At 47.4% G+C, this 16,696-nt stretch overlaps 1 protein-coding gene across 1 annotated transcript; it reads left to right on the top strand.

Annotated features, from left to right (window-relative positions):
- The first annotated feature begins 683 nt into the window (after positions 1-683).
- ZIC3 (Zic family zinc finger 3) lies at positions 684-6,871 on the top strand. Its single transcript, XM_026685321.2, has 3 exons — positions 684-1,981; positions 4,272-4,435; positions 6,509-6,871. Exons 1-3 carry the CDS (start codon positions 832-834, stop codon positions 6,704-6,706), a joined length of 1,512 nt encoding a protein of 503 aa, XP_026541106.2. The 5' UTR covers positions 684-831; the 3' UTR covers positions 6,707-6,871.
- The last annotated feature ends 9,825 nt before the right edge of the window (positions 6,872-16,696 follow it).

Here is a 16,696-nt window from a genome sequence, read left to right as displayed (position 1 = left end):
TCCAAGACAGGCAGAGCTTGTCCGTCCGTCCGGGAGGGCCAATGGGCATCCCGGGTGGAAGGTCAGGTGACAACCGGCTGGCTGGCTCCCCATTGGCTGGCCCAGACGTGCCCCCCCCTCCTCCCCCCACCCGGAGTTGGGTCTCCCTCTCTCCTCCCCCCCCCCCACCCGCTCTTCGCTCCTCGGAGCCCCCTCCCTCGGCTGCTTCCCTCTGGGTTAGCCCGGGAGAAGCGGCCGAGCCCAGCCAGTGCCAGGACGTCGCTCCGCCGAAGCGGAGGGCGCCCTACGGAGAAGGCAGGCGGCGGGGAACCCCCTCCTGGAGGGGGCAGCGCGGGGGGCGACCCCGGATTTTTCTCCTTCTGGGGCATCGCCGTCCTTGGTCCTCCGGGGACGGGTGGGTGGGGTTTTTCCACCCGCGCTGCCCGACTCTCTTTTCTTTTTCTTCTTCTGTTTCTTCTTCTTCTTCTTCTTCAGCTGCTGCTGCTTCTCCCCACGCCAGGTCAGGTCGGGCGCGCGTGTGAATGTGGCCGTGGCGGAGCCGCCTCGCCAGCCCCCCTGCCAGCCCGGCTATTGTGTGGCGGGGCTGATCTCCAGGCGGCGGGAGGATCTGGTGGGGGGCAGCGGAGGGGAAGGAGGACGCCGAGGCCGGAGGGGGGAGGCCACAGCCCAGGCCGGAGGAGGCGAAGAAGGGGGCTCGGAGCGGGCTCCGCGTCGGTCGGAGGGGAACGGGGGGCGGCGGCGTCCCCTCCGGCGCCCACGGAAGGAAGAGGCGAGAGAGAGGAGCGGGTGCCGTGGATCGACGCACCCTCGCGGCCGCCTGAAGGGAGGACGATGGCCATGCTGCTGGACGGCGGGCCCCAGTTCCCCACCTTGGGGGTCGGGGGCTTCGCGGCCTCTCGGCCCCACCCGCACGACGTGGCCCTGGGGCTCAACCACCCTCCGTTCGCCGAGCCTTCCTTCAAACTCAACCCCGCCGCCCACGAGCTGGCCTCGGGGCAGGGATCCGCCTTCACGCCGCAAGCTTCGGGCTTCGCGCACCACCACCACCCCACGACCCATCATCCGCACCCCCATCACCCGCACCACCACCACCACCACAACCCCCATCACCCGCCGCCCCCTCACGCCGCCGCCGGCCAGGTGCCTTCTCCTTACGTGGCCGCCTTCAATTCCACGCGGGACTTTCTCTTCCGCAACCGCGGGGGCTGCGCCCTGGCCGAAGCGCCCTCGAGCGGAGGCGGCGGCGGCGGAGGGCCCAGCGGGACCCCCGGCGGCTCCCCGGCTCAGCACGGCCTTTTCGGCAGCAACCCGCCGGGCGGACTCCACGCGCCGGGCGGCTTGGCGGACGGCGCGGGGGGCTACTTGCTTTTCCCCGGCTTGCACGAGCAGAACGTGGCCGGGCTGCCTTCCCCGTCGACTCCCGTGGAGAGCGGCCAGCTGCATCTGGGTTTGCGCGGAGAATTTTTCGGCCGGCCGGACTCCTACCGGGGGGTCTCCAGCCCCAGAGCGGACGCTTACGGGGCGGCGCCGCCCTTCCCCAACTACGGGCCGGTGAACGTGGCGGGACCCCATCATCACCACCACCACCACCACCATCACCCCCACGCGGGACCGGGCGCTTTCTTCCGCTACATGCGGCAACCGGTGAAGCAAGAACTGGCTTGCAAGTGGTTGGAAGAGCCGCCGCCGCCGCCGCAGCCGGCGGGGCGGTCCAAGAAGCCTTGCGACCGGCAGTTCAGCACCATGCACGAACTGGTCACCCACGTCACGCTGGAGCACGTCGGGGGTCCCGAGCAGAACAGCCACGTGTGTTTGTGGGACGAGTGCGCCCGCCAAGGCAAATCCTTCAAGGCCAAATACAAACTGGTCAACCACATCCGCGTCCACACGGGCGAGAAACCCTTTCCCTGCCCTTTCCCGGGATGCGGGAAGATTTTCGCCCGGTCCGAGAACCTCAAAATCCATAAAAGGACCCACACAGGTAAGAAAAAAAAGAAAGAGAGAGAGACAGAGAAAGAGACAGAAAGAGAGAAAAGAGAGAGATAGAAAGACTGAGAGAGAAAGAGAGAGAGAAAGAGAAAAAGAGAAAGACAGAAAGAGACAGAAAGAAAGAGAGAGAGAGAAAGAGACAGAAAGAGAAAAAGAGAAAGAGACAGAGACAGAAAGAGAGAAGAGAGAGAGAAAAAGACAGAAAGAGAGAGAGAGAAAAAGAGAAAGACAGAAAGAGAGAGAAAGAGAGAGCGAGAAAGAGACAGAAAGAGAGAAAAGAGAGAGATAGAAAGACTGAGAGAGAAAGAGAGAGAGAAAGAGAAAAAGAGAAAGACAGAAAGAGACAGAAAGAAAGAGAGAGAGAAAAGAGACAGAAAGAGAAAAAGAGAAAGAGACAGAGACAGAAAGAGAGAAAAGAGAGAGAGAAAAGACAGAAAGAGAGAGAGAGAAAAAGAGAAAGACAGAAAGAGAGAGAAAAGAGAGAGCGAGAAAGAGACAGAAAGAGAGAAAAGAGAGAGACAAAAGACAGAAAGAGAGAGAAAGAGAAAAAAGAGAAAGACAGAAAGGCAGAAAGAGAGAGAGAGAGAAAAGAGAAAGAGAGAAAAAGAGAGACAGAGAGAGACAGAGAGAGAGAGAACCCCCCCAGCTCCGTCCGACGGGGCTCCCTTGAGGCTCTCAACCTGTTTGAAACCTGGTTTGCGCTCGATCTCGGCTTTCCGACGACCGAAAAACAAAAACAAAAACCCAACCCGGTTTCGTTTGGGGGGATTTCGCGGGGGTGGGGGAAAAAGGGTGTGTGTGTGGATTTCGTGAAACCCGCAGCTGGGAAATAGGAAACGGGGCTGGTGGAAGAGGTTGCAAGAGAGAGAGAGAGAGAGAGAGAGAGAGGAACTGGGGAAAGATGCAAAAGGAGTTTTTGGGGGAGGGGGCGTTGGGGGCCAGAGAGGGGCGAGGGAAGAAGAAATGGGGCCGGGGGTGGGTGGGAAAGAAACCGCAGAGAAACCACGGGGTGTATTTGGGCTTGTTTTCATTCCGGATTGTTGAAATCGGGACTGAAATGCTTTTTTTTTTTTTTTAAATCCTCCAGGCTGGCCAATTTCAGCGCCGGCAGCCGATTTGTTTTGTCAATTTCAATCCGGAACTGCCAGGTTTATTTTATTTTATTTTTTTTTTTTTTCAACCTACGTGGGTGTGGGTGATTTTGTTTTCAAGCGGGGTATTTTTGTTTCCTTCCCAAATGAAATTCCGGAAACTTTCTTCTTTCGGCCTCCTTAGCTTTCCCGTCTCGTTGCTCTCCGCCTCCCCCCCTCCTGATTGGGGGGCGTCCTATGAGTCCAAGGGGGAGGGGCGCATTCATTGGAGGTGTGTGTGGATTGCTTTTTTTTTTTTTTTGAAAGCGACTTGTTCAGACAGTCGGCTAAGCGAACCATAGAGATGCAAATGAAATCTCATTTTCTCTCACTTCCGCTCTCTTTTAATGACTTGATTGGCACATCTTCTAATTAAATCAGTGATACTTTTTTGCTCCGAGTATTCTTTTTTTTCCTTTCTCCCTGCTTTTTTTTTTTTTTTTGGGGGGAGAAAGGCTTTAGTTCCACTAAAAGAAAAAGAAAATTAAATTGGAAGCAGCCAATAATGTTATGTTCTAGCATTTTCTGGAATTCTCCCTGAGTCGCTCCAGAAATAAAGGCTGGCCATTTCTATTTCTTTTTCTCTTCTGTTTATAATTCATAAATCGCTCCAAAGTCAGTTTCTTAATCTTTTCCAAGACTGGCTGGTTGCAAGTGATAACCCCAGGATTAAAGGCACAATGGCCATTTAATTGTCAACAACCCAATTTGACCTTCCTTCCTTCCTTCCTTCCTTCCTTCCTTCCTTCCTTCCTTCCTTCCTTCCTTCCTTCCTCCTTCCTTCTTTCCTTCCCTTTTCCCTTCTTTTCTTTCCGCCTTCTCTCCTTTCTTCCTTCCTCCCTCCTTCCTTCCTTCCTCCATCTCTTCCTTCTTCCCTTCCTTCCTCTTCTCTCTTTTTTCCTTCCTTCCTTCCTCCCTCCTTCTTCTCTCTCGTCCTCCTCCCTCTTTTCTCTTTTTCTCTCCCTCCCCCCCTCCTTCCAGTGTATTCCTGGAAAAAAAAGCAGAATGGGAAAAAATAGAAAGCAAAAATGATTCAGGAATTGAAGTTAGAGAGAGAGAGAGAGAGAGAAATAGAGAGAGAGAGAAACAGGCAAGGAGCAAAGTGTGAAAGTTGCCCCCTCTGATCTCCCCCTTGTTCCTGTCCATCTGCAGGAGAGAAACCCTTCAAGTGCGAATTTGAAGGCTGCGACCGGCGTTTTGCGAACAGCAGCGACCGAAAGAAACACATGCACGTCCATACCTCGGACAAGCCTTACGTGTGCAAAGTTTGCGATAAATCTTACACTCACCCCAGTTCCTTAAGGAAACATATGAAGGTAACCGTTCTGATCGTAACAATGCGTGAAAATGTTGGTGCTCCCGTCTTTTTATGTGTCACTTTGGGTTTTGATTGTGTAGAATTAAACAAAAAATAATAATAATAATTCTTGCAGAATCGTAAAAGATATCCCACTTCATCTTCCGTGTGTGTTTGTGGGTGTGTAATTGCACACAAGTGCTCTCTCTTTCTCATTCTTCCTGAACAGAAATCTATTTATACATGAAAGCAGATTGCATGGGTGTTTGTGTATACAGTTACACTCTACAACTTAGTAGCATGCCAATACAAATAATTTATACAAAGAGTACAACATAGTTAATGTATTTTATTACTGGTATGTCTCTGTGCCCAAACAGTTGTTTATTTCTACATATTATGGTCTTCTAGGTGCCTTAATTTATTTTAGTCTGCTAATACTACATATTATGGTCTTCTAGGTGCCTTAATTTATTTTTAGCTATTATTACTTATATAACAACAACTCCTTTCAGCACAATACAGAATCCATGGACACTTGTATGCAGATAGTCCTCCTGTTATGACCACAATTGCGCTCCACATAATATCTCTGCTATGTGAGATATTACTTAAGCGGCTTTTGTCCCATTTTCTGACTCTCTTTGACCCTGTCGTTAAGCGAGTTGCAGCCATTCTTAGGTTAGTCACATGGCTGTTCAATTAATCTGGTTTCCCCGTAGATTTTGCCTGGTGGAAGGTCAACGAAGGGACACTGCCACTGTCGTAATTATGAGTCAGTGGCCACAAGTGCCTGAATTTTGACCACAGGGATGTGTGAAAAACACAAGTTATTTTTCTTAGGGCTGTTGTAACTTTGAATGGCCACTAAATGGGCTGTTGGGTAGTCCAGGGCTGCCTGTACTTTGGCCTTTGAGATAAGCATTCGGGTCAGAGAAAGGAACCTAAAAAGAACTTTGCAAACTTTTATTATTCTACTGGTTTTTTTTTTTTTTTTTTAATAAAAATAAAGGCAGTCTGAGACTCTGGCCAGACTAGGAATTTTCCTGTTTGATTTAAATTCCTGTTTTATTTTGCCTTTGGCTGCAACACATTTCACCTTCACGGACTGCTCCCTGGTTTATCTATCTCATCTATGCATATAATCTTTTTTTAAAATCCACACTTTCTGTTGGATGTCCAGAAGCAGGAGTTAGTAGCTGCATTTTCTCCTGCATGGATGTAAGCTTCTGAAATATAAATCCCTTCCAAGGTCATTTGCCTTACTCCTGAGTATCAGTCAAGGGTAATGCCTGGGAGTGGTCACCCTGCAGATCTGCTGGAGGCCTTGGGGTGTGTTTTTTTTTGCAGGGCAGGTCAATTTTTTTCCTCCAGAATCCCGTATATTGTTTTGGTTCATACTGAATTTAATTTGGGCTGGGGGCCTTTTTTCTTTCTTTCTCTGATTCAGGTCAAAAATCTTTTGAATTGGAGTTTGGTTTCAGTTTATCCCCGCTCCTGTCTGTCTGTCTGTCTGTCTGTCTGTCTGTCTGTCTGTCTGTCTGTCTCTTATACATGCAAAAACAAATACAATTTTTTCCCTCTAGGATCCTTTATTGTTTTGATTCATTCTAGATTTTGGGGGGTCTTTTTTATTTTTGCTGGTTTGCTTCAAAAATCTATTGAAGGGGGCCGAGGGTTGCTTTAAGCTTGTCCCCTCTTCTTTCTCTCTTCTTCTCTCTCTCCTTCTCTTCTCCCCCTCTCTCTCCTCCCAATGGGGAGGTATGTGTGAATGTGTTCTTGGGCTGCTCCCTTTATCTACTTCTCTTTATAATTATTGGCTCTGTTTTTATCTGGTTTGCACTGCCAGCTGCCCATGAGACGGGCAGCCAAAGGTATCGATGAAATAAATAAACAGATTCTCTGTCTCTCTGTCTTTCTCTGTCTCTGACTCCCTCTCTCTCTCTCTGTGTGTGTGTCTCTGTGTCTCTGTGTCTCTCCATCTTTCTCTCTTTCTGACTCCCTCTGTGTCTCTCTCTTTCTGTTTCTGTCTGTCTGTCTGTCTGTCTCTCTCTTTTCTGACTCTCTCTCGGTCTCTCTCTTTCCTTTTCAGGTCCACGAAACGCAGAGCTCCGAATCGTCCCCTGCAGCCAGTTCTGGCTATGAATCCTCCACGCCCCCAGCCCTCGTTGCTGACCCCACTAAGGACTCCGGGAAAGCTGCCCCTTCTTCTTCTTCCTCCTCCACTGTTCAGACGGCCAACAACCCCAACCCAGGTCTGCCCCCCAACTTCAATGAATGGTATGTCTGAGGAGGGAGGGGCCTGCCCTCCTTCCCTCCTCGCTTTGATTCTCCAGAGACACATCAAAGGACAGCCAGCCATCCCGCCTGGCCTGCTGCTGCTGCTGCTGCGGTTGGATTTTACTGGACAAAACAAAACAAAACAAAACAAAAGGATTGCCAAAAGGAAGAAGGACAGTGGGGAGGGTGTGTGTGTCAGGGAGCAGCCTCCTCCCTCGTGTGTGTGTCTCTCTCTCTCTCTCTCTCACCCTCTCACTGGGGGGGCGTCAGAGGCTGGACTTAAAAATCATCTCTGCTGTTCTCAGGATTCGCTGGTTTTCTTTCTGCGCGTTGAGTGTTTCTTTCAGTTTTGTTTTCTTTCGTTTCTTTGGTTTTTTTTTTTTTAAAAAAAAACCCCAATTCTCCTAGTTCGTTCTTGCACCCCGTTTTCTTTCCTTCTTTTCTTTTCTTTCCTTTCCTTATCTTTTGTAACTGACTGGAGTGGATATTTCATTTTTTGCACCCGTCTTGCAGCCCCTGTTTTCTTCGGTGGGATGTTCAGAAACGAAGCAGATGGTTTCTCTTGGCCTTAGTTGTGATGGTTAAAAGTAGAAAGAAAAAAACAACAGTTTTTAAACTTGCCAAAGTCGTATGTTCTCTCTCTCCCTCTCTCCTTCCCTTCTCCTCCTCCCCCTCCTCTTTCTTTCCTTTCTTCCCATTCTTTTCTTTCTTGCATTCTTTCTCATCCCTCCCTCTTTCTCCCTTTCTCTCTTCTTTCTCTCCTTCCCTCCCCTTTCTTTCTTTCTTTCTTTCTTTCTTTCTTTCTTTCTTTCTTTCTTTCTTTCTTTCTTTCTTTCTTTCTTCTTTCTTTCTTTCTTTCTTTCTTTCTTTCTCTTTCTTTCATTCTCTCTCCTCCCTCCCTCTTTCTCCCTTTCTCTCTCTTCTTTCTCTCCTTCCCTCCTCCCCATCCTCTTTCTTTCTCTTTCTTCTTTCTTTCTTTCTTTCTCTTTCTCTCTTTCTTTTTCTTTCTTTCTCTTTCTCTTCCTTCTTTCTTTCTTTCTTTCTTTCTTTCTTTCTTTCTCTTCTCTTCCTTCCTTCCTTCTTTCTTTCTTTCTTTCTTTCTTTCTTCCTTCCTTCCTTCCTTCCTTCTTTCTTTCTTTCTTTCTTTCTTTCTTTCTTTCTTTCTTTCTTTCTTTCTTTCTTTCTTTCTTTCTTTCTCTTTCTTCTCTTTCTCTCCTCTCTCCCTCCTTCCCCCTTTCTTCCTTTCTCTCTCTCTCTCTCTTCCCTCCCTTCCCTCCCTCTTTCTTTTTTTCCTTTTCCTTTCTGTTGTGAATGTATTTTCTTCTTAATGGCAGAAATGGGAAGGGGTGTCATTCAGTCTATTTTTTACGATGAGAAAAAAAAAGTGTGATATTAATTTCACCCTGGCAGTTTAGTATAAACAGTTGCCTTTTTGTAATACCTCTTTTGTGTGTAAATACATATCCATGATGCCATATTTATCATTTGTAATTTAATTATTGAGACAAGTGCCGGGAACTGAACAATATTTATGAGAAGAAGAAAAAAAAGAAAGAATCCCGTTTTTTTAAAAAAACCCGCACAATTTCATTTTCTAACAAAAAGAAAAAAAAACCACAGATGACAATGTACAGCCTTTGGTTATATAACTGCTTTAGCATTAAAAGTTTATTGTTTGGGAAAGGACACACTAGGCCTGGTTTTTTTTTATTTGCCGATTTTTCTCTCCTCTTTTCTTTCTTTCTTCTTCTTTTTTTTAAATTGTCAATTTTAAATTTAAAAAAATTAAATTTAAAATTATAGGGCAGTTTCAAGGCTGCAGAAAAAAACAACAACCTGTCAAAGAACCTGTGGAAGGCAGGAACCTGCAGGTTTGGGGAAAAAACAACAACACACCTTTCCCTTTTACCCTCAACCCCTAGTTTTGCTTCTTCTCCTTTCTAATTTTGGCTATTTTATTTCTGCCGAAGAGCTGCTGGGGAGCAGGAGAAAACTTCCAGGCCTTCTGTTCTGCACCTTCCCCTCTTTCCAAGGGCCTATTTCTCTCTTCCAAAAAAACCTCCTGTTTGGTTCCTGGAACCAGCTTGCTCACCTTTTGACTGCCACGATTCCCCAAAGCCTTTGGACCGCGAAAGGAAGGAGCGGAAGAACATCGTGACCTATCCAGACCCACGAAAAAAAGCTCCAAAGGTAAATTTAAAATATTATTATTATTATTTTTGCATAGCTCATAAGCAGATGCACTTCCGGAATACCTTAGAAATATCCATTTGCCTTCCATCCTAAATCACAAAACAGATCTTTACCTGGTTAAGTTTCTTTCATTTTATTTTTTTTAAAAAGAAACATTCATTTTCAAGGAAATCTCAGCTGTTTTTTTTTTAAAGACTCCGGTGTGCCCTTTCTTTCTTTCTTTCTTTCTTTCTTTCTTTCTTTCTTTCTTTCTTTCTTTCTTTCTTTCTTTCTTTCTTTCTTTCTTTCTTTCTTTCTTTCTTTCTTTCTTTCTTTTTTCTTCCTTCTTTCCTTCTTTTTTTCTTTCTTTTTTTCTTTCTCTCTCTCTCTCTCTCTCTCTCTTTCTTTCTTTCTTTCTTTCTTTCTTATTTCTTTCTCCTTTCTTTCTTTCATTAAATCCGTAGCTCCAGCACCTCTGAGCAGCATTGAGCACCCCAAATCTCCCTTTCTGTGCATCTTTTTGGGGTGCCTTCTGGTATTTCTAAAGTGAACCCTTTAGAACCTACCGTCTCCTTGCTGGTTTTTGTAAAACTTGCTTAGTAGAAAAATCAGCTTTTGGTAGCAAAAGATAAATAAAACGGTCTCCAACCTCTTCAAACATTTGCTTTCTTTCTTTTTCCTTTTTTAATTGTCGGTGGATTAAACCTATATTTTTCCTCCTCTCCTCCTGAGATTGTAAAAATTATGTAAAATTCCGGACAGTTAAGATCATTTTTGATCAAAGTTTTTTCCGGATCTGGCGTTCAAAAAAACGTCCCTTGTAAAAAAACCCGGGACTAACCGAGGCCGCATGCAGATCTTCGCTTCGCCGGCGCCTCTTTTTCTCTCTCCATTCCCCCCACAAAAGCTCAATTCTTCGTCTTCGGTTGAAATTATTTCTCCGGGGTCCTCCGTTTTTTGGCGCGGGGGTTTGTAAAATAGGACTTTGGTGGGGCTTCTGGTCGGTGTGTGTGTGTGTGTGTGTGTGTGTGTGAAAAACTGAGATTTGTTTTCTTCCAAGTCGGGCAGGAAAAGGAACGCGCAGCGTAGCCGACACCCGCGAGTTCCTTTCGCAGATAAAGTTGGGAGCACGCCGCCCACACCGTTTGTGTGTGTGTGTGTGTGTGTGTTTATTGGGGGGTGCACGGATGTGGAGGGGCATGTAAGCAGCCGGGGAGAAACGGTTAAAGGAAGATTTCACGGAGCCCCCCGCCCCCGGCCGCAGTTGGGGGAAACGATTCGATTTACTCCTCTGAGTAGACGCGCCGCGCAGTTCCGTCGGAATTCTAAAAAGGAAAGGAAAAAAAAATAATAATCCGTGTGAATCGCGACCCGCTCCGTGAGTTGTCTAAAATTTGGGTGTTTTGTTTTGCTTTTTTGCAAAGGAAAAAACGCCCCCGGAGATAGATAGATAGATAGATAGATAGATAGATAGATAGATAGATAGATAGATAGATAGATAGATAGATAGATAGATAGATAGACAGACAGACAGACAGACAGACAGACAGACAGACAGAAACAGGCAGGCAGGCAGAAAAGACAGAAAGACGGAGAGAGATTATAGAGAGAAAGAAAGAGAAAGATGATAGAGATGATACAGAAATACATGTGTGTGTGTGTGTGTGTGTGTTTGTGTGTATGTAGAGAGAGAGGGGGAAAGAGGGAAAGAGAGATACAGAGAAGGAGAGAGATGGATGAGATGGATTAGATAGATAGAGAAATAGATAACTAGATAGATGAGAGAGAGAGATGATAGAGAGATGATAGAAAGATAGATTGAGAGAGAGAGAAACAGAGAGAAGAGAGAGGTGATAGATAGATGACAGATAGATAACGAGAGATAGATAGATAGATAAAAGAGAGAAAGGAGAGAGAGGTGATAGATAGAGATGAGAGATGAGAGAGAGAGAGATGAGAGATAGACAGAGAGATGATAGAGAGAATGGGAGAGAGGAGAGGTGATAGATAGATGAGAGATAGATAATGAGAGATAGATAGATAGTCTCCCCTCCCTGTCCCCCTCGCCCCCACCCGCTTACAAAGGCCTGGTTTTTGGATATGTAAAAGCGGATGAATCTCGCCCCCCCCCTTTCCACGAGGTTTGCACGTGGAAGCAAAAAAACAACAAACACCCCTGTCTTTAAATTCCATGCAAGTTTGGGACCAGGAGGAAGAGGTGGGGTTGTTTGATTTGCTCCGAAACTTTTATCAGAAAAAATGTAAGGGAATCGCTCGGTGGGCTCCAGATTGTGTGGGGAAGGTTTGCATTCGTCCGTGGGCTGGACGTTGGCTTGGAAAAACAGGTCCAGGTTATGGCTGGTTGCAGGGTCAGCCAGATGTTCAGACTGGAATGGGCATGTTTTTACCCTCCTATCTATCCAGTCCTTCGCAAGGAGCTGGGACAGATGTTCTTCCATCCCCTTTAAAGACTCCTGTAAGCAGCAGCCAGTCAAAAGCTGCCTTTGGCAATTGACTGGTGTGGTTGTCATTGTCACAGTTCCTCTGCCCTCTCAGCCAGATGTTCAGACTGGAAGTGACATTTGTATCCACCTATCCAGTACTTCCCAAAGATCTGGGAAGAGCAGACGTTGTTGTTGTTGTTGAGTGGTAGTAAAAGTCTTGTAGCAGGTTGTCAAGCTGCCTTTTGTAATGGGGATTTTTGTCAATGCCAATATTATTATTGTGGTTGGTTGTTGCACACACGATCAGACAGAGGTTCAGACTGGAGTTGGCATTTTTATCCACCTATCCAGTCCTTCCCAAGGAGCTGGGCTGGGCAGATGTTGGATGGTAGTAGAAGTCTTGTAGAAGGGTGTCAAACTTCCTTTTGCAATTGACTGATGGGGATTTTGTCAATGCCAATATTATTATTGTTGTTGTTGTTGTTGTTGTTGTGATTGGTGGCATGATCAGACAGAGGTTCAGACTGGATTGGCATTTTTATCTACCCATCCAATCCTTCCCAGGGATTTGGGACGGGCAGATGTTGTTTGGGGGTTGTAAAAGTCTCCTTGCAAGGTGTTAAGCTGTCCCAGGTAAAGCTGCCAATTGCAATTGACCAATGGGGATTTTGTCAATGCTGATAGCGTTCAAGGGGTGCTCCAGTTGTTGTTACTATTATGATTGCTTTGGAGGGGTTTAGAAATGTCCTGGAAGACGAGAGGCGCTCACCTTGCTTGGTTCTCTCTGGACAACGGCTACGTTGTTTGCCTGGAGTGAAAGTTTGGGGAGACCAGCCCCACCGCTCCCAGCTCTGGAGAAAATGCCCAGGGTTGTTATTGTCATGGTTGGGCTGGGGAAAGAAAGAAAGCTGTTTTTAATTCCTTCCTTTTGGGGGGAAAGTTCATGCAGTCCACCAAGTTGAACTTGACCCCCCCCCCAGGTCCATCTGGGCTTAGCCTCTGAGGTCAAGGGCCTTGACCATTGCAGTGGTGGGGAGAGGAGAGAGACAGTGTGTGTATGTGAGAGAGAGAGAATGAGAGAAAGAGAGAATGAGAGAAAGAGAGAATGAGAGTGAGAGAGAGAAGGATGAGAGAGAGAGAATGAGAGAGAGAAAGAGAGTGTGTGTGTGAGAGAGGGGGAGAGAATGAGAGAGAGAATGAGAGTAGGAGGAAGAATGAGAGAGAGGGGAAGAGAATGAGCAAGAGAGAAAGAAAGAAAGAAAGAAAGAGACAGAAAAAATGAGGGAGAGTGTGTGTGAGAGGGAGAGAGAATGAGAGAAAGAGAGATTGAGAGTGAGAGAGAATGAGAGTGAGAGAGAGAAAGATGAGAGAGAGAGAATGAGAGAGAGAGGGAGAGAAAGAGAGAGAGAAAGAGAGAAAGAGAGTGTGTGTGTGAGAGAGTGAGAGAGAATGAGAGTGAGAGAGAAGGACGAGAGAAAGAGAATGAGAGAGAGAAGGAGAGAATGAGAGAGAGAAAGAGAGAGTGTGTGTGTGGGGGGGAGAATGAGAGAGAGAATGAGAGAGAGAGGAAGAATGAGAGAGAGGGGAAGAGAATGAGCAAGAGAGAAAGAAAGAAAGATAGAAAAATGAGGGAGAGTGTGTGTGAGAGAGGGAGAGAATGAGACAGAGAGAATGAGAGAGTGTGTGTGAAAGACGGGAGGGAATGAAAGAGAATGAGAGAGGGGAGAGAATGAGAGAGAGAGAGAGAGAGAGAATGAGAGAGAGAGAGAGAATTAGAGAAAGAGAGAGAGAATAAGAGAAAGAAAGAGAGAATGAGAGAGGGAGGGAGAATGAGAGAGAGGGGAAGAGAATGAGCTGAGAGAAAGAAAAAAAGAGACAGAGAAAATGAGGGAGAGTGTGTGTGAGAGGGAGAGAGAATGAGAGAAAGAGAGAGGGAGAGAGAATGAGAGAGGGAGGGAAGGGGGGAGGGAGAGAGACAGAGACAGAGAGAGAGACCTTGAGACCCTAATCCACTGCTGATCCCTGGTTTTGTTAGAAGGAACGGAAAAGAGGAACTGGGGGCCTTCTATGTTGTGTTTGGTGTCAACCTACCAACAAGGAAGCACCCCCCTCCCCAAATTGTGACCTCAGCCTGGGACCAGATGGGTGGGAGGCCACTTTGCAAGGAGGAGGTTGGCCGACCTGGGCTTGTGTCGAAATAGGCCTGATGGGCGCATGAAAAGGAAGATGAGTGACAAGGCAGATTTGAGAGCCAGGCTGAGCCCCACCTCCATTTAGGGACCCTACAAAGTTACAAGGGGGATTGAACACGGGACTTACAACCAGTTTTTTTTTTCCCCACAGACTTTTTTTGTGAAAAGGAGCTGGTACTCCTGCTTGAACAGAGGGGGTTGGACTAGAGAACCTCCAAGGTCCCTTCCAGCTCTATTCTGATTGATTGTTTGCTCTTTGCATTTCTGGCTGAGGGGGGGGGGGAGAGCAGAGTTTGTTTATGCAAGTTTTCTCTCTCTCTCTCTCAAATGTCCCATTTCCTCCCTTTGTTCCCCCCTGAGGGCAAAGTTCCTCCTTTCACTGACTTGCAAATGGACAGCCAGGCAGAGACTGTCCCTGGAAGACCTCAAGCGCCCCCTCTCCAGGTAGTCACCAGGCAAGCTGGGTGCCAATTAACTCTCCCCCTTTTTTGGTTTGGCTGAGAGAGGAGGGGTTGGGGTTGGGTGGGGGAGATCAGCTCAAGGGGAGGCTGTCTTGACAAACCAACCAGGAGGCCTCCATTCACAGGTTGTGCAATGCGAGGATTTATGCCAGAGTCTCAGTCCAGCTTTTTTCTCCCTCTCTCCTCCTCCTCCTCCTCCTTCTCCCTCTCCTCTTCCTCCTCCTCCTCCTCCTCCTTCTTCTTCTCCTCTCCTCCTCCTCCTCCTCCCTCTCCTCTTCCTCCTCCTTCTTCTCCCTCTCCTCCTCCCCCTCCTCCTCCCTCTCCTCTCCTCCTCCTCCTCCTCCTCCTTCTTCTCCCTCTCCTCCTCCTCCTCCTCCTTCTCCCTCTCCTCTTCCTCCTCCTCCTCCTCCTCCTCCTTCTTCTCCCTCTCCTCCTCCTCCTCCTTCTCCCTCTCCTCTTCCTCCTCCTCCTCCTCCTCCTCCTCCTCCTCCTCCTCCTCCTCCTCCTCCTCCTCCTCCTCCTCCTCCTCCTCTTCTTCTCTCCCTCTCCTCCTCCTCCTCCTCCTCCTCTTCCTCCTCCTCCTCCTCCTCCCTCTCCTCTTCCTCCTCCTTCTTCTCCCTCTCCTCCTCCTCCTCCTCCTCCTCCTCCTCCTCCTCCTCTCCTCCTCCTATATATATACATATATACATATATACATACATACATACATACATACATATACACACACACACACACACACAATATTTACATAAATATTTACAGTATTTACGTACAAGCCACACCCACCCAGTCACATGACCACTAAGCCACACCCACAAATTAGTCCATGCCCACAGAACTGGTTGTTAAGAAATTTGAATCCCACTCCTGCCTCCTCCTCTTATTTTAACCGTCTGGACTTTACATTCCTGGGTTGCCAGCTGAGTAGCCGAAAGGGTGAGGGGGAAGGCTGGCTTTGCATTTTTCACAGCAACACAACAAACAGACAAGAGCAGCTCAAGCTATTCACAGCATGGCAAGAAACATTATCCTCTGCTAATCTCTCCCCCCCAAATGTCAGTTGAAGGCAGTGCTGTGCTCTCTCGCTCTCTCTCTCCCCTCCCTCCCTCCCTCCCTTTTTCAAACCAGCAAGTTTAGAATAGAATAGCAGAGTTGGAAGGGACCTTGGAGGTCATCTACTCCAACCACCTGCTTAGGCAGGAAACCCTACGCCACTTCAGACAAACGGTTGTCCAATCTCTTCTTAAAAACTTCCAGTGTTGAAGCATTCACAACTTCTGGAGGCAAGTTGTTCCACTGATTGATTGTCCCCACTATCAAGAAATTTCTCCTTAGTTCTAAGCTGCTTCTCTCCTTGATGAGTTTCCATGCCTTGTTCCTTGTCTAGCCTTTGGGGGCTTTGGAAAATAGCTTGACCCCTTCCTCCTCTCTGGGGCAGCCCCTCAAATATTGGAAGGCTGCTCTCCTGTCTCCCCTGGTCCTTCTCTTCCCTAGACTAGCCAGGCCCAGTTCCTGCAACCATTTTCTTCGTATGTTTTAGCCTCCAGTCCCCTCATCATCCTGGTTGCTCTTCTCTGCCCTCTTTCCAGAGTCTCAACATCTTTTTTTACATTGTGGTGACCAAAACTGGATGCAGGATTTCCAGTGTGGCCTTATCAGCATTGTAAAGTGGTATTAACACTTCATGTGGTCTTGATTCTATCCCTCTGCTTATGTAGCCTAGAACTGGGTTGGCTTTTTTTTTTTTTTTTGCAGAGTCCCTTGTCTAAAAAGGAATTCCCGTAGGAGGGAGAGAAGGCAAAGGGCTCCATCCACTTTCAATCCTTTATTTTTTTAAAAAAGGCTCACTTGTTTGCTTCTTTGAAGTTGTTCTCCAAGCCAGGATTTTGGAAGGTTTTGGAAAATCTCTAGCCAACGGGGAGGGAGGGCTGGGGAGGGAAAGGATGGGGTGTGTGTGTGGAATATCCCCGTGGTGTGCAATGCAGCCCAAAGGGAAATCCTTCCTCCTGGCTTGTGCACCGCCTCTAGAGCAGCTGCGTTTTTTGAGCTTTGGCCCCTGGCCAGGAGGAAAACAGTAGGAAACTGGCTGATCAGAGTCTGTGAGAAAAAAGACGAGCGAAGCGGGACTTCTGAATGTGTTTTGCAGAGCCCAGGATGGGATGGAAGAGGAAGCGGGGAGGGGTCAGGGAGGAATGGCACCAGAAACCCAGGCTCAGGATGAGACTCTGGAAGCAAAGAAAATGCATTTTGGTGGGGACCACAACTGGCCAGGATGGAGGTTGGAGTTGTTAAACAGGCTGAAGGCAATGCCCAAAGCAGGGGTAGTGGAACACAAGCCTGGCTGGCATGAAGGATGCCCATTTTTTGGGGTGGGAAAACTCAAACGGATGGAAACTAATTCGAGGAGAGAAGCAACCTAGAACTAAGGCGAAATTTCCTGGCGGGGAGAAGAGTTAACCAGTGGAACAGCTTGCCACCAGAAGTTGTGGGTGCTCAATCATTGGGGGTCTTTAAGAACAGATAGGACACCCATTTGTCCAGAACGGTATAAAGTTTCCTGCTTGTGCATTTACAACAATTCCAATATTGTAAACCTCCCTTTCTCAGTTGTTGTCCCTTCTACCAAATATATTGGCATTCAGTGCCTTGGACCTTCATCCAACAGGCAGGATTTTAATAGTCTCATTCTGCAAAATGCGAAGCCATCAAGATGTTTTGCTTGTTTTTGGCT

Source organism: Notechis scutatus, chromosome 10 (genome assembly GCF_049901735.1).
Source record: "Notechis scutatus isolate UNSWTSFEM ecotype Mainland chromosome 10, rNotScu1.2, whole genome shotgun sequence".
Taxonomy (NCBI): domain Eukaryota; kingdom Metazoa; phylum Chordata; class Lepidosauria; order Squamata; family Elapidae; genus Notechis; species Notechis scutatus.
This window is presented reverse-complemented; position numbering and strand designations above follow the sequence as displayed.